Source organism: Ursus arctos, unplaced genomic scaffold, assembly GCF_023065955.2.
Source record: "Ursus arctos isolate Adak ecotype North America unplaced genomic scaffold, UrsArc2.0 scaffold_12, whole genome shotgun sequence".
Taxonomy (NCBI): Eukaryota; Metazoa; Chordata; class Mammalia; order Carnivora; family Ursidae; genus Ursus; species Ursus arctos.
Window position 1 is genome coordinate 64,775,796 of NW_026622786.1, and position 22,229 is coordinate 64,798,024.

The window sequence follows — 22,229 nt, forward strand, 5'->3', positions numbered from 1 at the left end:
TTTTGCTTATAATGCTGAACTCTATCCTGTAGACAGAAAAGATCAGGAAGGATACTGAGCAGGGCAGATTGGCATTTTTAAAAGAGTATCGCTGGGGCAGCATGGACGGTGGGTCAGAAGGGCCAGCCTGGAGACAGATTTCCTAATTTAGTAAACCACTTAACCTGGACAAAGGGGGTTGGGGACAGAGGTGGGCATGGTCTAAGGACACGGCCTGAGCCATAAGTTGTCAGGGAATTGGGGCCCTAGGTGTAGAGGACTGGAAGACTATCTACTGTGGATCATAAGCCTTTCTACGGTTATGTAGTAGGAACCTTCCCCAACTAGGATTCATTATCAGGAAACCCCATGTGAGGGCATGGATTAGATCCTCCCACTTGGGGAAGGCTCAGGAAGAGTCTGAAGGATATCTCAAGGGCAGAGCCTGTAAGCCATGTCCTCCTCTGTCCCACAGTGAAAAGAAGATTAAATATGACCACTACTTGATCCCAAACGCCCTGCTGGAGCTGGCCCTACTGTTTATGGAGCAAGGCAGAAATGAAGAGGCTGTCAAACTCTTGGAAACTGCCAAGTAAGGCGTGGTTAAGCATTGGTCTGTCCTTTGTTTCCTGAGCTCAGGAGCTTCACCTGGCTGGGGCAGAGGAGCACAGGTATCAGGGAGGGAGGGTGCTGGTAAGGGCATTATAGCAGTCCAGAGGCTGGACCTGTGTCCCTGGGAACTCAGTTCTCACCTGCTATGGGGACGCTTCTTCAATTTGCCTGTGAGGATTGGAGTCCCAGAAGTAGGGAGTGAACTACCCAGGGTCACAACACAAGCCAACTGCTGGGCTGGTAGGTCTCCTGCCTTCCAGCCCCATGTAGTTCTTAAAATCATTCCCTCAAGCTTGGGGACTCAAGAGGAGTTAAGAGTGGTTCCAGAGGGTACAATACCAGGGTGAGGGGCTACTCATCCTTTCTGTTATTCTCTACTGGAGAAGGCCCAACTCTTTCATTGGACAGAGACAGGGATGTAAGCTCTGAAAACCTTCCTTGGCCTGGTAGTCTCCTACAGTTCAGATCGAAGGAAAAGCACTTCCTAGAGCAGCCCTGTATGTCTGATTCTCTGGTCTTTTCCAGGCAAAACTACAAGAATTACTCCATGGAGTCAAGGACACATTTTAGAATCCAGGCAGCCATACTCCAAGCCAGGTCTTCCCTAGAGAATGGCAACAGATCCATGGTCTCATCTGTATCCTTGTAATTTCATGCAGCACTCCCAGACTGGAAGACAGAGACAGCTGGACAGAGCTACTGGAAACATTTCAAAAAGTTCCCCTCCCCCTGCCCTGCCTTTGGGGTCCACTGGTACTCCAGTGGGATGGTTATGACATAGGTATCCATGCAGAAGGGAAGCCGGCATTTTCACCAGTGTGGCCAAGGGCCTTTACCAAGGACAGAGCAGGTGGAGCTCTCTGCCTGCCTTATCATACATACGGGTACTTGTTTTTCACTGTGATGTTTAAAGAGAATGTATGAACAGTTTACATTTTCCTTAGAAATATATTAATGGGATCACAGTTGGCTTTAAAAAAAAAAAAAAGACCACCTGTACATCTTTGTTTTAACCCATACTGATCTGGAGGTAAATCTATATACGATGCTTTCAAAATTCAGCAATGTCTCAGCTTCCAGGGCCAGAAGGACCATAAAAGCTTCTGAGGGCATAGAGGTTGCACACTGACACCCACTACATTACTACTTACACTTCATTTTCACTCCCTTAGTAACTTTCCAATTTAAAACAAAATCAAATGAAAATTATTTCACTAAAAAGACATGTGAGTCTATCTGTAGAAAAAAAAAAAAAATCAATCTTCACCAGTAAGGAATGGGAGTTGCTGAGAGAAGGGGAGCTGTGTGGCCCTTTCTGTGCCAAAGCCAAGAAGTTTGTGGGGGGAGGTTCTCAGACACCAGTCTGCATCCTCACTGTATGCCAAACTGAAACTGGGAATAATTTACGAAACAACTCTTCTGTACTTCACTACGAGGTACATTTATTTACTGACAGCATTTTTCTTAGAATGGTTATTCCTGGCCTGTCATGTATGTTTTAGATTTTTCAGTTAAGAGAAAAGAGTTACATAAGTAATAAAACTTATAACACTTAAGAGATCATGCAACATCTATTTCAGTGAAGTATGTGTTGCTTGAATTCTTGAGCAAGGCAGAAAGTCTGGACCTTCAGAAGCCATATGGCCCAGGTATGTTTTATTTAGACAACATGATGCCTTAAATGTTTTTAAAATAAGTTAACATTTAAAAATGGGGAGATTTCACAAATAAATCTGGTTTCTGGTCTCTTATTTTAAAACGAAAATCCAATCTGGCAACATTAGGCTCATCCCTATAAGACAACAAGGCAACCATCAGTTGGAGCTGAGTAGAGGCTGCTCTAAACACTTATTACCCTTCCGTTCCCTAAAAGCATCTCAATTTTCAAACTCTGGGACTGTTACAGTGAGAACTCAAGTTCAGTGACCAGACACCAAGCTTTACCATTCACAAGCTAATGACAGCATACTTCAACTTAACCATTTCCCTGGAGGAAAAAACCATGTACGCAGTAAAAATGTTCATCTGTGAAATGTGACTCCTCAAATACATGATTGCAATTTCCGTGAGGGAAGAACCACAGACAACTTCTCTAATCTTCCAGCATTGCTGGATTTTTAGCAAACACTTCTGAACATCTGCCAGGCACTGGGTCGATTAATCTATTAACATCGTCAACTAGCCTTCTGTGACTAATACTGAATGAAGTCATAGTTTTAAGGAAATTCTCATTAGGAAAACAAAGCAGAAAACCCTCTTTCAGGATCCTCTTTTACACTTAGTGCCTATCAGAGCAGAAATGCTATGAAAAAAAATCTCATTTTGTTAGAACTAGACACAATAATGCTCTCCACCAAGAGCAAGCCCTCTGCAAGCTTGCTCTCCAAAGCCTGAATTCTGAGACTAGCCTGTTTCTAGGTGGTTGGGCAGGGCAGGGTGCGAGGAATGACTAGAACAGGCTGCTGAATGAGGGTGGCCTTCTGTGGGTCCCACATACTATAACACTAACACCTACTGCTATATAAAAAACCAGCACATTGGTCACGGGATACCAAGCACAGCTCGCAAAATTGTGGTTAACAAAAAACTTTTCTTTAAACATTCATTTTAGGCACTTTTATTTTTAAATTTAGCGAGGATGGTTTCCTTGTCAATGTTATTACTGATTTCCTGCTGGGCTTCATTAATTAGCCAATGTCACCTTACCTCTGCTGCCACGGCTACAGTCTGGCAGGTAAGAGAAATCAGTGGATTTTGGTCTCCTTTATCCCACCCGCAGCTTGAGAGAGTCTATTAAAAATATGTTTGTGAAGTAGGATGAAAATGTCAGGTGTCTAACACCATATCCTTGTGTAGAAGCTTTGAAGGTGAAAATTCTGTCCTGGGCTGCTGCTTCTGTCTTATCTGAGCCATTTCTGTTTGTTAATTCTCTAATAGTACAGTGCTTTCCAGCACATACGCACTGGAGAGGCAACTATCAGGTGGAGAACTCTGGCCTAGAAGTAAGGAGACCTGAATTCTAGTCCCTGCTTTGTTACTAATTTTCAGAGTGACCTTGGGAAAGTCATGGACCCTCAAAAAATTAGTAATTTGCACTAGATTAAGGTTCTTTCCTTCTGTCAATGGTTCTGATTCTGACTCTTGTCAAGTATATTTTTCAATTTTCATATCCAAAGTGAGACGAGATATATACCCCCCTACCTTTTGCCAAAGCCTTGTATCCCTAAAGCAACTCAACCAGAAATGATAGGCTTTCTCAATCAAAGGCCTCTATAGTATCCCAGCACACTTGGAGAGCAAATAATCTTCATTTGGGGAAAGTCAAAGTCCAACACACAAAGGAACTCCACCGTTAGTAAGTAGCAACTGTGTAACATGATCTAAACATGCCCTTGGCAATGGAAAGTCTACCTCTGCCTCTCACTGGTCACAGGCCTTTGGACTTGGAGGGTGGCTGCCAGCAGTCCGCTGGTCCCTATCAGCTCTCCCATGTGTTGGCAGCATTCCCTATTCCTTATCTCTCAAGTCAATGGGAGTGTTTCCAAGACAGCTTTCGTCATTCACAGTAAAAAGTCATAACCTGCAAAAGCCAGGACCCTAAAAGGCCAGTGCCAACACAAGACTTGGCTGAGGCCCACGTGGAAGAGTTCCAGCAACTGAAGAACGGCACCAGGAGGTTTTCAGAAAGCCTCCACCTGCTGAGTGCTAGCATCATGAAGAAAAAAATCAGAGAGACTTTTCTCTGGAGATACTCCCAAGTTTATTCCTTCTAAGATGATGAGGACTAGACAGTCTTTTTCTTTGCTTCAAATTTAAAGCCTAACAAGCCTTTCAACAACTGCTACCTTACGTCTTCAGCACCATCATACGAATTCACTAATAAACGAGAGGTGCCTGGATTCTGAAAACCAAACAAAAGTGGGAACTTCCCATACACACACACCTCAGATGCAGCTTTCCAAGGTTGGAAACACCTTTTTCCTTCCGTTAGCACAGCTCTTTTGAAATCTAGTGCAAAAGTTCATCACTGCCCAACAGGTTAAGTCCGCAAACAGGGAACCTCATTTGGGAGCCTGAAAAATCAATTTCTAAATGAGGAACGTATGAATTGCTTCAAGTATATAAAGCCAACTGTTAAATGACAAAATATAATAGAGCCCTTCCTTTGGGAAGAGAGTTACTAATGGGCGCTAAGGACTTCTAAAAGTCGACGTTCTAGTTTTTAATCTGACACATCACAGCTAACACCTCACAAATAACTGGATTGGGTTTTATTTTTCTTCACATCATTAGCAAATCATTCAGAACACCAGATACCATATGCTCTGGGTGGAAAAATAATAGCTAATACTAAGTGCTCACTATTTACCTGTTGCTAGTCTAAGCACTTCACATGTATGTAATTCTCATAATCACCCTATTACAGATGAGAAAACTGAGACACAGGTTATTAAATAACTTATCTAATAGCACACAGCTATTACGCAGCAGAAAGATTTAAAGCCAGGCAGCCAAATTCTAAAGCCCATGCTTTGCTGAACTGCTGGTCAAACTGTAAAATTCAGTTTAAAGTTGGCTCTGACTTATATTAACCTCTGGGCCACTACTGAGGATGGAAAAGGTACTGGCTAATAGCTCAAACACCAGAAATCCTTGGCTTGGAACACATGGAGCATTTTGTCTGTGTGGCATCGTTCTGGAATTGGCAGAATGCAGCCTATTTCAATACCTCTAGAATGGACAGTGCTGGAGGCGAATCTCAATATCTTTTCGATAGCATAATCCAGGCTTCCCAATTCAAACAATGTCTAAGACTTGCTTTTGGATCCTAAATGACAGGGTGAACTATTATGAGGCCTCCAAGAAAAGCTGGGCTCATTACTTTTGTAAAGCCAACCAAAGCTTACAAGCATTCAGAGTTCACCACTAGGACCAGACTCTTGAGGCAAACCCGCAGTTACCTTTTCCAACTTCTTTTTCTCAGGGACAAGAAATCTGGAGCCTAGAAGCACTGACGTTATAGAAGGGGCCCGAACCATACACGTGCTGCTCCTCCTTTGATCACAATCAATCTGAGATGCTTAAAGTCTATACCTTATTGATAATGGTGCTTTATTCATACGCAGAGAAAAAAACTTTCTGTGGAGGCATCCAATGACTAAGTCTTCCAGTGGACAGTAACTTTTCTCCAGAAAAAAAAAATGTAAAGGACAGTTAGTCTCTTATAAAGTTCCCTTGAAAACTTTCTGAAAACAGTAAATGGTTTTAGTCTGTCAGCAACATTAATCAGATGGATCCAGCTGTTGTCCTGAGCTAATGCCCATTGCCCAGGGCGATAAAGCAGACAAGAACAATGTGGACAACATGTAAATAAATCCAAATCCCTTTGTACAGTTTCGCTGAAGGTCCTAACAAAAATATTATGGATCAGGAAATGGGTTGTAAAGGGACTTGTGGATTTTCCATTTCCTTGCTAAAGAACAAGGAAATAGCCAAAGGTAAAATGGATAAGCGAAGTCTGGATACTCGTATCTGGACAATCAACCTCTGAATAATCAATGAGCACCCAATCGTGCTGTTTTTTTTTTTTTTAACTACTACTATATAATTTATAAAAGGACTGGGTAGAATCAAGTGGGCTAATCTTTTTTTTGTGGGATGTTTTTAGACCCACAGGCTCTCAGAAAACAAATTACAAAGTATATTTTAAGTTAATATTGCCAAAATACATGTGCCTAACCCAGTTATTAACATCTGTATGTCATTTTAATATAAACCTTAAAGTGTTGTAATGTTACTCCTAGGAGCTTTATTAAAAGGGGTTCTTTTTCTCTAGTAAAAATACTTTATGTGCAGAGCTAATAAATAGCCTAGTTAACTTTCCTAAATACATAAAATTAACTTACTGTATCTTTCAAACCACTTAGAAAAGGTACTATTTTAAGATGTTTATATTATACAATCAAACATTTACAGTTACTCCATTAAATCCTTATGTTTCACTTGAATTACCACACATGAAAGCCATAAATCTGAATTGTGAGCATTAAACCACTGCCTAACCATAGGCAAATACATGTTTTCACCTACAGAACTGAGAAAAAAAAATTTTCAGAGACCATTTTTAATGGCTCTCAGAAAAATTTCATCTAATAGTAGTAGGTCACACAGTAACTATATCCAATGCAACAATGAAAATTTAATAGTTGGGCATTTTTACTCTACACCTTTTTTATTTAACAAGCATTTATTAATAAGAACCTATGTTTTGTGTACATCTTTAAGGAGAAAAATGTATTTAAAGAGATGAATGGGTAGATCCAATCTTAAATAGGCAGGATAGCCTATACTTATGGATTCATTTCTGAAGTGAACAAGAACATAGCCCTCATGGGGGCACCTGGGTGGTTCAACCGTTAAGCATCTGCCTTCGGCTCAGGTCATGATCCCAGCATCCTGGGATCGAGTCCTGCATCGGGCTCCCTGCTTGGCGGGACGCCTGCTTCTCCCTCTTTCACTCCCCTTGCTTGTGGTCCCTCTCTCGCTGTCTGTCAAATAAATAAATAAAATCTTAAAAAAAAAAAACATAGCCTTCATGAATAGAAGAGGCATAAAATTGATGGAAATGAGACCTCAATGGCCAAATATTTAGGAACTGAGACTTGGAAGAAATTAGAGGAATTCAACTAAGTCCCCAAAGGGTTAATATAACACAGTCAGGAAAAGACAGTTCAGGACGCTGATGGCTCTTATGCCCATACTTCCCATGATGGAGACATCCTGAACGGCCTGTGTCTTAGGGAAGTGTAGTTGAGTGTAAGATTAGAGCAGGGGAGCTGCATAGAGGGTACAGAAGGAAGGATTATAAACTATCTTCTCTGACCTTCTCCCATCCAGAAAAGAGTAGATGATCTGTACATTCAGTGAGTAAATTTAAAAGTACTTGAGGAGATACTAACCAATCCAACTTTTCTCATGTCCACTAATTTCAAAATTAAAGGCTTACAAAATTAGTTGAGGTTACAGTGGCTTCAAGTGTAATCAGTTGGCACTGAGAAACTGACTGCTACGCATTGCCTTTAAGCAGAGGTAACCACCAAACTGCCTACATTTCTGAATCATTCTGAAGAAACTTACCTCGTTTACTGTTTACCATTTCAGTCTCAGAAGTACAGGCAGGTCTGCTTTTGACTCTTGTCATTCCTTTTTTAAAATGCATGCTTCCTTATGACGAAGCTCTGTATGCAAAGAATGTTAACACAATGCTCACTGTATTCTGTAAAATCATGTTGGCTTATATTACATAGGGGACACCAACAGTAGGGGGAATCTTCTCCTGGTTTAAGAAAGTCCTATGAAGAACACTCAGAGCATTGAAAAGGTTTTTGTGAATCAAAGTATTTCAACTTGCTGGGTTTACACTTAAAAGATTCTTTTACTTTTTCATGGTCAGGCTTTTCAGATATTTCAGATCCTATAGCCAACCTTGAACACATCTTGCCCAAATCTAAAAGTTGCACCTATTATTTGGCTTCAGAAAATGTGAAGCTATTAAAGCTTCTAAATTTATGATTAGATAGTATTAAATGCCACACCATAAAAAACCTTCCCAAAAAGTTTATAGACCTAGAGATTAAATTTATACAGTTTTAAATTTATACACCATTTTAAAGAAAGGATTAGATAATTTGGGGAATATTCTTACGTAATCAACTCTTAACTGTAGCCCTTAACAACTGTATTATAACTTTATTTAACTTAGTTAAAAGCCAAAACTCATAGTTCTTAACATGGTATATGGAAATCAAAATTAAAGAATACAAAGTACCTTAAAAAAAAAATTTCAGCTCAATACTAGTTCCTTCAATATTATTGCCAAACTTCTGTGAAAGAAGCCTTGCAATAAAGAAAGACTAACAGCAACATTAGATGATTTTTTTTTAAATTTCACTTACCAATTTTAACAAACTAGAAAAAAAGGAAAGTCTGATTGTAATACTTGATGACACAGACATCATGTTTAAGTAGAAAACACAAGGATAAAAAAAGTAATATCACTGAAAATATTGCACAACTTCAGGTTTTCCTCCAAATTTGCTTTATGTAATTGGGTGGATATAAATTAATGAACAAGAACTTAAGCAAGATACATGTAACAATTTAACAGAACCTGATAATCTAATTTTCAATTTTTCTCAAATTCATCTTTAAGTATTTCCATCATGGGGCTCATAGGAAAATTAACCAACATATGGATACTACAGTCCAGCATCAAATCTTTCAGAAGTATTTGTGACATACTGAATTCCTCTACAATGCAATTATGAAGAACCCTCAAGATACTCGTGTTTCGTATGTAGAAAAGTGTTAGAGTCAAATACTCAACTCAATATAAAATAAGAAACATTTCTGATGTTAGAGATTAAGATTGCTTCTCCTTCTGCTAATGAATGATTCTTAGCTGTAATATCACTGAGCTGAACAAATAAGTCACCTTTGAGTACATAAGGAAAAATAAACACATGCTAAATGGATAAAACATTACAAACTACATCTTTACTAGACCATCTCTACCTCTAACACTTCAGAAGCTTAGAGATTCAGAGTGCTCTTACATTAACTGCAAGGAAAAGGTAAAGGAGACATTCCCTCTTTGAGATCACAACTATGAAGTCATGTGGTTATACAAATTCTGCATTTGTGTGCAAAACATGAAGTATGTTTCTCTTAATTCTCCCTGCTTAGACTTGTCAGTCAGCCAGCAGGACTTTCCTTTCCAAGAAACAGAGACTGAGATGTGTTTTATATAACTTCAATAACCTCAGCACTACAATAATAAGAGATGCAGTATCCTTTTGCTATGGTTCAAGACAATAAGGGAAGAAGGTCACAAGAATAAATCAAAACTGTTACAACTGAGCAACTTTTCTCAGTTTCACCATGGTGCCACTTTCATTTTACATAAGCATGGTGGCATAATTCAAGCTCAATAAATCAGAAATCTTAATATTTAAAATTTACCTTGACTTTTAATTATTACCATATTAACAACCAAAATAATTAGATAAAACACACAGGAGAGGGTAATAGTAAACCTCACTTTACTACAGTTGGTTTCTTGACATTAACTCAATTTTTATAGAAAAGGGATAGTGCATCTCAGTTTGCTTACAAGCTAGGAGATCACTTTGAATTCTGCATTTCCTAACTGCAAACAGATATAGCACTTATAACAGGTTATAAATAAACTGGTTTTCAAGCATAGAGCCAGCCCCAACGATAATAATACACTATTTAAAAAGACCTAAGGCAATGGATTCCATTTCCAATGGAAAAAAAGAACTGTGCAAACAAGCTTAAAACTACTTTTTTTGTGCCAGTGTTATAAAATGTAGCTTTTAATAAAACCTTGACCCAAATGCCAGCAACTTCAGAAAAGAATTTGGGTGGGGGGAAAAAGAGTTATTTCATTTAGGAAAAACATCCACTATCTTTTTCCTAATCTTCAACACACACAATTTAAACATATACAGCTGCTGTAACACTTTACACAATTCCTATGTACTGGAGCATAACAAGATCTAAATACAATTATATTTTTAAACACTGGGTCAAGGCTTTACATAAAAATACCATCCTACTTTTCCCCCTAAGTTTCTAAAATATCACGTATTTTTTTCCCCAACATCTGCAGCCATTCAGGAATTTTTAGGAAACTTTTGTGCATGATCTTAATTCCTAATCCCTGGCTCTTTGGGCTCAGTGACAAAAGATCAAAACCACCAAAAATGATGGTTCACTTGAAGTCAGACCAGAGACCCTGGCTCAATTAGTCTCGTAGGACGAAAGCAGTGCTGCATCAACTGGCTCCATGCAAGAGGGGCACGTGAAGGATCTCATCAACCAGTCATCTATACAGTCCAGGTGATAGATGTGCATGCACGGCAGAAATCGAATCGGGTCCCCATAAACAAAGTCCATCATACAGATAACACACCTGTTGGGGGCGAGGGAGAGAAATCAGAAAGCATTTTTAGAGAAGTGATCTTATCCCATTTCAATCCTATTACAAAGACCATGTTAATCTGAACAGATGAAAATGGCTCGCCTGTCATCCTACTACCAAAGCATGCAAACTGATTTTTTTCCTAATGAGCATTAATCCACCGACAATCTTATTTTGATCCCCTGGAAATTTGTGGGAGTTTGAGAACTATCAACTGAGCAAAGAGAAATGGACCACATGGGTATCAGGTCCATTCCTAGAACTGCACTTGCAAAACAGCTACATATTATAGAAGATAACCAAAGAAGAATGTGATGCTTCAGGTAAGAAGCCATCAGATTAACTTTGTTTATGTGAACTCAGTTTTTAGTGTAAGCCCAGGAGTAAGACAGTTTTCATTTTAATAACTGTATGTTTAAAAACCACCACTAATTTCAGCCTACTTACTGGGCTGCTGCAGCTAAAGATCTCTTTATTAACTCTAGTTTCAAGTTCACTGAATTATGCAGGTTTAAGAAGCAACCGAATGCCATAATATTTCAGAAGTCAGTATTCAGGACAAGTTATTATTTTGAGTATTGGCACTAAATGGTGCTGTGGCTCAAACAGCCAATCATCAACATAGTAAATGAGATTATGTCTTTGTTGGCAAGACCATTCTCAACCTAAAAGGAGAATGTCTTCATTAGCAATTCTCAGACGATAATGAGCTCTTAGGACAAAAACTTCCCAGAAGTAAAATTTGATATTCAACTCCTCAGGCTTAATAAAATTATTCTTCAAATTAAAAACAGGTTTAAGATTTTCCTCATCACTAAAACTCCTTAACAATTTTAATGGCTGCATAATCTACCAGAGTATTCCTATACCACAATCTACTTAACTATAGTTCTACTCTAAATAAAACCATGGTGAATATCTTCGTGTATAAAGCGCCAAGAGTTGGAGTGAGATATACATTTTAGGATAGATCTCTGTCTCAAAGGTGTTGACTAGAGAAGGTCCTTGACATATTGCCAAGTTGCTTTCCCAGCTGACAAGGCCACCTGCACACTTGTGCAGGTGAATCCTTGTTAACTGACATCAACTGCCATCCAAATGGACACAGACAACATATAAAATGGTAAAAATTCACAGCACTTCTTAGCTACTTTTTTGTAATGAAAATTCTTAATTGCTGTTATCTCAACATTCTCTTGCATGAACTGATTATATTAAATACCCAACTTCTAAAATGCAGGAGAATATTTTTCAAAAGCAAATCTCTGGAGACAGACCTTTGAAGCATGTATAAATTTATTAAAACTTACTCCCGGATCTTTTTTTCTGATCCATCCCTTCCAGGGTCATAAACTCCTTTAGGCAGATGTTGTATAAGGCCTATTCTTTGAGCTATCCTAATTTGTTCCTCTTCAGTCAGCTGAGTTGCTAGGCGAGTCTGACTAGGTGTTGGATGGTAGACCGGAACTGGAACTTGTTCCTAAATTTTAAAAAACAGAGAAAATGATTATTTTTTAAACATCTGTTTTCTGGGGGTTATGTTTTCCTTGTTTCTTCTTTTTTTGGCTTAGTGGGTGGGAGGGGACGTTGGAGAGGTAGGTTGGGCTGGTGTGCAGTAATATGGGACTGTTTTATTCTGCCTTAACTTTAGCATACGTGACCAAGTTTTAAAGGATAAAAACAGGGGCGCCTGGGTGGCTCAGTCGGTTTAAGAGTCTGCTTTCGGCTCAGGTCATGATCCCAGGATCCTGGGATCAAGCCCTGCATTGGGCTCCCTGCTCAGAGGGGAAACTGCTTCCCCCTCTCCCTCTGTCCCCCACTCATGCTTGCTCTCTCAAATAAATAAAAATCTTAAAAATAAATAAAAGATAAAAACACAATCTTCACTGAAAAACTCACATGGTATGTTGTGTGAAGTATTTCCACATGAAGGCCATGTATCCAATATATTGTTCCTGATATACAAATATGGTAATTTATCGATTTGTATATCAGGAACAATACATAATAATTAACAAAATGGTTTGTATTCAATATTCTCCATAGGCTGTATTCTGTATTCACTGGAGCTTTGTAGTCTCAGTACACCATTATTTACATTAAAACTGGTCATCATAGACTCTTAACTGTGACCTTTTCCCATATAGACAACAACCTTAACCTGGGTATTATCACAATAAACTTTTTGTAAAATTCCTTTTAAGCTTTTGGATACATATTTGGATATGACAACTGAGCCAAATGAGGCCACCCTTCCTCCCAAATGGAAAACATAAGTTTTTAGGGAATGTAAATAACCTCCATAATCATCCAGAACATCAATTAAAGCTGCTTTGAACTAATGGCTTTTGTGTTCAAAAATAACTGAGAGTACCCGTAATGAGAAACTTTATAAGGGCTCAAGTATAAATATCCTTTCCAAAGAGAAATTTTAGGGGAAAGTCTCATGTATAAATTAGGCTCAGATACTGAATATTTAATTCAAGGAAAATAAGACTTCTCCATCAGGTCTCCTAACATACCACTATGTCCCTTTAAACTAGTCTTATTCGTAAACACTCCTTTTTTGACAGTTTATCAAAGGCAGAATATTAGACTTTAAATATTCCTATATAAATATATAATGGGCTACTACTCAGCCATCAAAAAACTGAAATCTTGCCATTTGCAACAACATGGATGGAACTAGAGTGTATTATGCTAAGTGAAATAAGACAATCAGAGAAAGAATTATATGCTCTCACTCATATGTGGAATTTAAGAAACAAAGCAAGAGTGATGAGCACTGGGTGTTGTTATATACAACTAATGAATCGCTGAACACTACAAAAACTAATGATGTACTGTATGTTGGCTAACTGAACATAATAAAAAAATAAATTTTGATATTTAAAAAAAAGAAACAAAACTGAGGATCATAGGGGAAGGGAGAGGAAAAAACAAGACAAAATCAGAGAGGGAGACAAACCGTAAGAGACTTAATCATTGGGAAAAAACTGAGGGCTGCTGGTGAGGAGGGGGGCAAAGGGATGGGGTAACTAGGTGATGAACATTAAGGAGGGCATGTGATGTAATGAGCACTGGGTATTATATAAGACTGGTGGATCACTGAACTCTACCTCTGAAACTAATAATATACTATGTTAATTAACTGAATTTAAATAAAATAAATACCCCCAAAAAAGGACTTTAAATATTCCTTTTCTGAGATTTAGAACAAATGTTTAATTAAAAATCTCAAAACCCAGTAAACCTTTATCAAATAATCAAGAGTATATCTTCTGGTACAAATAAAATGCCAGTAGTTAAGTCTCATGTTTTCTGAACTTCCAACATCAATAATGGTCACCTAAGTACTTTCATACTTCTATCTCATTATGTGAATGCTTATCAGAACTATATGGTACATCTAAATAAATACTCATTTAGTGCATATTACATGGAAAGGTGACACCATATTATTAAAAAAGTATGGCTCTTGGACCAGGATAAACTTGGCTCAAGTCAAGTCTCTACCACTTAACAGAGTAATCTTGTTTAAGTTATTTAACCCATCCGGGATTAGATTCTACCTTATAGGGATGGCTATAAGACTTAAATGAGGAATAGTCAACCCTGAAGTGGCAGGAAGTTAAATAAGTGTAGGTATTATAACCATTAATATTGCATTCAAAGAGGTATTATCTACTGTTGCAGGCAAACTAGCTGTTTCCTCTAAATTCCATGCTTTTCCATCTTACTGCCTTTGTCCTTGCTTTTCCTCCTACCTTTCCCTGCAGTCCACCACTGGTCCAAATTATACCTTATCCAGCAGGTTGCTGACATGAAATGAAGCTTTCCCCAATCCTCTTCTCTACCACCCAATACTGACAGTCTCTAGCCTCGGCTTAATTACATAGGTGTTGTCTATAACCTATACAAGAAACAGGAATATTATACAGAATACAGTGAAACTTCAGTTAACCCATGCAGTCAAATGAAAAAAAGACTGTCAATTCTTCTAGCTTTCCCAGAAAAGGTTAAGTACCAAACTGACTGTATTTCTCTAGTACAACTTGAAAGCTTTCTTTTAGCCCTGTGTATCTATAGCACTATCAGCACAGGCAATTTTTGCTTTTAGACAGTTTTGTTTTTTTTTTTAAAGATTTTATTTATTTATTCGACAGAGATAGAGACAGCCAGCGAGAGAGGGAACACAAGCAGGGGGAGTGGGAGAGGAAGAAGCAGGCTCTTAGTGGAGGAGCCTGATGTGGGGCTCGATCCCATAACGCCGGGATCACGCCCTGAGCCGAAGGCAGATGCTTAACCGCTGTGCCACCCAGGCGCCCCTTTAGACAGTTTTTTTAAATGCATATTTTCTTTTAAAAGAGCTTTGTACATAAAAAAATTCAGTTTGTAGCTCCAATTCAGAATCTGTTACATGCAACATGTATATTAAAACCCTAGTTTATGCACTAGAAAAATAACTGTTCAGCAGGCTTTATAGTACATATAAGAGTTATATGACCCTTTGGTCATTAATGATCATATATATGACTGTTCCATCTTTGATTTAAATACCTCTTCAAGGTTTTTAACCTAGTAAACTTTCAATGTAGAAAAGTTTCATGGTTAAGTCAAAAAACTGCAACTTACTAGCTGCTAAGACCCTGTACACATGGCACCTGGCTGGTTCAGCCGGTAGAGCATGTGGCTCTTGATCTTGGGTGGTGAGTTCAAGCCCCATGTTGAACCTACTCTAAATTAAATAAAATATTTAAAAAGACTCTCGCCATGTTTTTTTAACCTCTCTGAGCCTGTTTCTTCATGTGTAAAGTACAGGACCACTGTAAGAATAAAATGGGAAGTGTAAGTGTTGTCCCTGGTACAAGATACACATAAAAAAAGCTCATTAGGGGCGCTTGGGTGGCACAGCGGTTAAGCATCTGCCTTCGGCTCAGGGCGTGATCCCGGCATTATGGGATCGAGCCCCACATCAGGCTCTTCCGCTATGAGCCTGCTTCTTCCTCTCCCACTTCCCCTGCTTGTGTTCCCTCTCTCGCTGGCTGTCTCTATCTCTGTCAAATAAATAAATAAAATCTTTAAAAAAAAAAAAAAAAAAAGCTCATTAAGGGGTGCCTGGGTGGTCCAGTCGGTTAAGTGTCTAACTCTTGATTTTGGCTCAGGTCATGATCTCAGGGTTATGAGACTCTGCTTGTCCCTCTCCCTCTACTCCCCCATCCCTCATCATACTCTCTCTCTCAAAATCTTAAAAACAACAAAAAAAAGCTCATTAAATAAATGTTAGCTATTATTGCAGTTCTACTATTATATGACCATGGAACAACATCCCAATATTTAAGAAATGGATTGAATTTATAATTTTACATGTTAATTATACCTCAACCAAGCTGAAATTGAAACAAAATTTAGTTTTTTAAAAAAAAATAAGAAATGGATTGTACTATGCAGAGGTAGGTATAAGTTTTAAAAAATGAATCTTAGAATTCATCCAAGACCAACTCTCTCATTTTATAGGCCTAAGCCTGCCTACAGTCCATGTGTATTTACTGACGATATCACAATCAGAACTTAGGTCTCCCTTTTAAGTCAGTAATTTCTACTATAACATTCCTGGTTGCCAGATAGCAAGGAGACTCTGCAAGTTAAATGATTTGGCTTGTGTCCATTTACATTACTTTGAAGAACAGTACACTGAAATGACATTTTAAGAAAGCCACAAAATAAGGTGTATCTCATAAATGGTTCTATAAAGGTTTTTCATCTGTGATAAAAGTTTTATAATTTCAGTAACTGCTAGAATTTAAGAATTTCAAAGAATATCAAATCCATCTTAAATTGCCCCCATAAAACAGACTCTATAACCAATAGAAAAATAAACTCCAAAGTCTAATCATTACTTCCTGTCTGTCCTTTGACTGAAACTCCTGAGGGCTACTTCAGGTAGTTCTTATTAAGGTTGAGAGGTCAAATTCTGCTGCTACTAGTTTCTCCTTACGCTGACTTTGGATTTCTGTTCTCTGGTATCACTTTCTTAAACTACCTGGTTTAAAAAGGTAACATGGCCTACTAATCCAATGGGCTTTTTGAGCAACAGAACTATCTTGTTCATAGTAATCTTATTTATAATTACAATATTTATAACTGAGCTACTATAGTGGAATGGGGCTGGAATGGAATGTGACCTAGGAGGGATGAGGATCCCCCTTCCACCCCTCTACCTAGGGCATGTTTGCAGAATCACAGAAATCAATGGAACACAGTTTTGAAAACACTGCTATCCAAGAATATGGGATTTTTAATCTAAAAAATTAAAAGACTGGAGTCTGTTACTTACTATGATCACTGTTAATCTTTAGTAGTCTCTTAGTATCTTTGAATAAAGATAATACCACTTTAGAGGGTGATGATGCAATCATAAGATAACAACAAAGAGCATCATAAATGTTGACATTTCTAAGTTATTCCAACCATTTGTTTTCTCCCCATCAATGACTCTGGTTTGCAGACTTTAAGCTAACAGCTATTGTCCCTGGCTCTCTGGCTTATCCCAGAATACAAACTCTTTGACCTCTGTTATGACCCCTGCCAGGTCAGAGTTTTTCAACCCTCAGATTACCATTTCCAGGCTAGGCTACCCTCCTGATTCTCAGTCCTGCTGATCAGTCTTTGGCACAAGATGACACATGAAGTCACACTGGAAAAACTGCTATAAGACTATGGCTAATAAGGGTCTCCAAAATCCTTGAACATATCTACTACAAACAAAAAGGAATTAAGTTTTAAATTGTTTTAGAAGTAATCATCTCCAAGCATGTACTTGAAGAGGCTACATTTCCTTGGTCTTCTGGTTCATATGTGTACAGAGAAGAAAGAACAGAAAAGGGAAAGCTCTACTTTATGAAGAAATATAATATTAAAAATAAAAACCTTATCTTTTAATTACACATATTACAGGTGTATTTTGTATGTTTTGTTAAACCAAAGAACCCTCTAAGCACCACCAAGATATTTAAAATGATTCAACATTCTAATTTCAATTTACATACAAATTTTTCAGAAAACCATAGAGGGAAGAAAACGACTAAGAATTGCTGATATTTTAAAGATGGATATGGCCTCACCGTTCTTAACACATACACCTAATTTTAATTTCCATCATACTTGTGAAAATGGCTTGTTTTATGAGTTACTGTTTACAGACTAGAGATCCAATGGTATTTTCTAGATGGCAAAATGGAATCTTACTTCTAATGTCAGCTAGAAGACACTGAATGGAAGACAAGACATGGATATAAAAACAACAATATAAAAGATTAAGATTCTGGGACGGTTCTCACCATTCCCTAATTGATGGCTCACTGTACCTAAATACTGTGTAAACAATAAGATTTATGCTGAACACCTGCTTCCCTCCTGGGAGTCTGGAATTTTGGTATGTCCTAGGCAGTGGGTGCCTACTCAGTATTTTGCCCCCCCCGCAGTAGACAACCCTTCATACATACTGGCACAATTCAATGCTAAGGAAATTAAGTGTATCCTGTGTGACTCATTTATGAGAGGGTTCTTGGAAGCCTGTGCCTGTTTCCTATGGACTCGTGCACCTTTTTTCCTTTGCTGATTTTGATTTGTATTCTTTTGCCATAATAAATCAGAGCTATGATTACAACTATATGCTAAGTGCTGTGAATCCTCCTATGAAATCGAACAATCTAGATAACGTTCAGAGTGATGGATAGTTCCCACATTGACTCCTTTGTTTTCAGTTTATTTGGCCATGTTCATTAGAAATTCTTCATTTGTGGGGGGAAAAAAAATTCTCCTTTGTGAAAAAGGTATGTTTTAACAATGGTGGTCACACAGTATTTGTGATTTATTCCTTTTCTCAAATTTCAAAAGATCCCTGAAGGAACTATTATTTTGAACATTACTTAGCAGACAGAAAAACACTTTTGAGATACAGATGTTGTTTTGGGCTGAACTGTGTCCCCTAAAATTCCTATGTTGAAGTCCTAATTCCCAGTATCTCAGAATGTGACTGGATTTGGAATCACGAATGCAACTGATTTTGTCCTGGCCTCTTCTCCTGTCATACGCCCTTCACCTAATAACTATGTCTGTGCTGACAACAAAAATTACCACTTCAATATGATTCACAAATTTATATTCCAGTCTAAATTTCCTTTTTAAATTCCAGGCTCTACTTGACAGTTCCAACTCATATGTCCTCAAAGTGCCTCAAACTCAACATGTCCAAAAATGAACCTTCTCCAAAATCTGGTCCTCTTCTGGACACATCCTTGGCACCCCCCTCCCCCTTACTCTTCCATATGCAATACATCACCAAGTGCTAGTGAGTTAATTTTCTACTGAACAACTGACAGGATCTGCTTATTTCTTTTCATATTTATTGCCAGTACTCTAGTTGAAGCTCCCATTTTGTCCCTGGTATACAGTATTAGCCAGCAAAATCTCAATTTATTCTCTATCCAGAAGTTAGAGCACTCCTCTCGAAATAGATTCGACTCTATTCGATCCCCTCCTCACAGATACCTAAAACCCCTTCATTCAATAGCTTCCCACTGCTCTTAGGACGGACCAAAGTCCTTAATAAGACTTCCAAAGCCCTGAATAGTCTGGTTACCTACCTGTCCTCCTCATCTAACAACTTCACTGCTTTCTAGCCCCTGGTTTTCCTTCAGCTCCTTTTTTAGAGCCATGATCTCTCCTATATAGGAAGTCACAGTGTCTGCCGTAGGCTGCATGAAACACTCTCCTCCATCACCACTCTGCTTAAACAATGCCTTTTATCCTTCAGAGCTCAATTCAACTTCTACCATCTCAGAAACCTTTCCTAGTTAACCATTCTCCTCTATAACAGGTTTTTATACACCAAGAAACTTTTCTTCACAGCATCTGTCATAGTTGTAATTTTACATTTAGTAATAACTTGCATGTTTGTCTTCCCCACCAGACTGTAAGATCCACAATAAGAATTTGTTTTGCTTCACACTGAACCAGATGAGTAAAGGGTCTATTAAAAATCTTACCTACTAACAGCTAAAAACAATCACCCATTAATTTACTCTCGTTTTTTTTTTATTCGTGTTTCTTTACATTTCCTGGAACCCCTAGCCAATTGTTAAATGCTTAATAAAGTTAGTGTACATGCCATAATATTGGGGTTATACAGTTGTTTTTGTTTTGCTAAGTATATTCTATAAGAATGATAATAGTACCTACTTTCACCACTCCCCCAAATGTGAACTCTAAGTAAGATTTTGAATACCTATTGAAAATGTTCACAAATTAATCATTTCCAATGTACAAGGACACTTACTACAAAAATACTATGAATCAGTTTATGAAAACCTAAATCACTAAACTGCTAATTAACATAAATGCTGGAGCCTTCAAGGGTGGTTCACTTGGCTGCCCTCACCTGTCTAAGATATAATTCATGAGGTATTCTGTGCTTATGCTAAAAAGGTGTGTGATTATCTGCATGATTATTTGATTATATTTCCTCATCACTAGACTATAAGCTTGATAAAGGCAGGGACTGTCTATTTTGCTTACCAATGTATACTATTTACTTAACAGTATCTGGTACATCATAGGATTTTGATAAACATTACTGGACAACTGAATGATTTGTAACAAAGCACTCATGTTCTGTAACCCATGGCATATATTCACCAGGATTCTGTAAACATGCCATGAAAAAATTGCTAATGATTTGGATTAAACAAAGAACCAAAAAGAAAACTCAAAGTAAATTATAATCAACATTCCTTCTCCAAGTGACAATACCTAGTTTGTTGCCTCTTTCAAATTTCTACCTACCTATCTCATAGGAAATTCAATACATCCAAAAACCAAATTATCTCTTTCTACTTCTACAATCCTTCTCAAACTCAGAATTTATATGCCTACTATAGGTTAATGATAGAGAAGTAGTACAGTGGAAAGAACACAGACATCTCAACTCGGGCACTTACCAGGTATGCAACCCTAGGCAAGTTACTCAGTAACTCTAGGCCTAAAGTTCCCCCTCAGAAAAATCAACAGAATATCTTAAGAGCGTTGTAAGGAATAACTAAGAAAATGTAAGTAAAGTACCCACTAACATAGGGACTCAATGTTTGGGCCTTCCTAAAATGACATCACCATCCCTTCCTGATTCCTCTGACTTGCCATCCTTCCCTTTATCTCCATCATCTAATTTAATGTCTTATAATCTTAATTACAACTTCCTCAATATTGATAGGAGACATATGTACTCGCCCTGTGAATTTAAATTTTGAGAAAGGGGGAATTCATAAGAGAAACAAATATATTTCAAATAAATGTAAACATCATCTTTCTCCTTAATGCTTTAATTCTTCATATCTTCATGCAAAAAACCAAAAACAAAATGAGAAGCTAAAAAAAAAAAAAAAGCATTTGCAATAAAGAAAAAGAATGAAAATTAAAGTGTGTTAGGAAAAGAAATGCAGCATCACCGGAAGGGGTAGAACAGAAAAGGGACAAAGGATTACAAAATATGCTGCGGTAGAGTAAAGAGAAAAGACAGGGTCAGTCATATAAAAAAGCAAGGTCTGACCTTCTGATGAGAAAACTCTGAAGCACCCCAGTGGTGTGTTAATATATAATGAAGCATCTATAAAATGACAAATGCTGTGAAAAATACAATGGGCCCTAATCCTAGGGAGTGTACAAGCCAAGAAAGACAGAAACATATCAAAGTGTAAACATGTCTATTTGAAAGGCAGCGCGTTAAAAGTTGGACCCAATTTAGGGAATATGATACGATTTTCAGAAACTGAAACAATGCAGTGGGTAAGTGCCTAAATAATGTGCTGAGGCTGGAAATAGTACAAGTCTGGTTTGTGGTAAAGGAAAAATAAAGTCACTGCTAAAGAATGCAGCTTGTCACCAAAAGCTGTATCCTTTCCTCCAGTAGGAAGTAAGAGTCAGCTCTTCTGATTTTCTCCTTACAGCCTCACAAGCTGCTGCTGGCACCACCCCCTCCCCAGCTGCAGTCTCCTACTGGGAATGTTTTCTCTGAATTTGCCAGACTGAAATTCAAGGCCATAAAATGGAGGATTTGGAATGGACAGTCTCAATGCATATTCTAACTCTGATGTTCAGTGAATCATGACCCAAAAAACCCCAAACCAAACAACCAACCAGCCAAAAAACCAAAATTCTCAAAGATTAGCATTAAAGCAATTCCTAAATCATAAAAGTTAACAATTATACATACAGAGGGGAAAAGAGACAACATTCCATCTATGATGCTGACAAATGATACGTCATATTTATTGAGAAATTATACAAACTAGAGTGATCTGCATGGAAGAAAAACACTGCTTCCATGGAGGTGGTTTGGCATTTGCTTGTTTATTATTTTTTTAAAGATTTACTTTTTTAAAAACGATCTTATTTATTTGAGAGGGAAAGGGAAAGGGAGAAGCAGACTCCCCACTGAGCACAGAGCCCCAGAGAGGCTTGATGCCAGGACCTGAGATCATGACCTGAGTTGAAGTCAGATGCTTAACCCACCGAGCCACCCAGGCGCCCGTTAGAGAGAGGGAGAAAATCTCAAGCAGACTCTCTTGCTGAGCAT

General features: G+C 38.0%; 2 protein-coding genes across 2 annotated transcripts in view; one reads left to right on the forward strand and one right to left on the reverse strand.

Annotated features, from left to right (window-relative positions):
- Positions 1-1,786, forward strand: part of TTC39A (tetratricopeptide repeat domain 39A) — a 39,649-nt gene extending 37,863 nt beyond the window's left edge. The window contains exons 17-18 of the mRNA XM_026498125.4: positions 455-571; positions 1,117-1,786. Of these exons, the coding sequence (XP_026353910.1) occupies positions 455-571; positions 1,117-1,240 (241 nt within the window). The 3' untranslated portion in view covers positions 1,241-1,786. The remainder of the gene's footprint in view (positions 1-454; positions 572-1,116) is intronic.
- Positions 1,787-8,672: 6,886 nt separating this feature from the next.
- The window catches only part of RNF11 (ring finger protein 11), a 35,850-nt gene continuing 22,293 nt past the window's right edge, over positions 8,673-22,229 (reverse strand). The window contains exons 2-3 of the mRNA XM_026498129.4: positions 11,908-12,077; positions 8,673-10,588 (exon numbers count right to left, since the gene is read on the reverse strand). Coding sequence (XP_026353914.1) covers positions 10,417-10,588; positions 11,908-12,077 — 342 coding nt within the window. The 3' untranslated portion in view covers positions 8,673-10,416. The remainder of the gene's footprint in view (positions 10,589-11,907; positions 12,078-22,229) is intronic.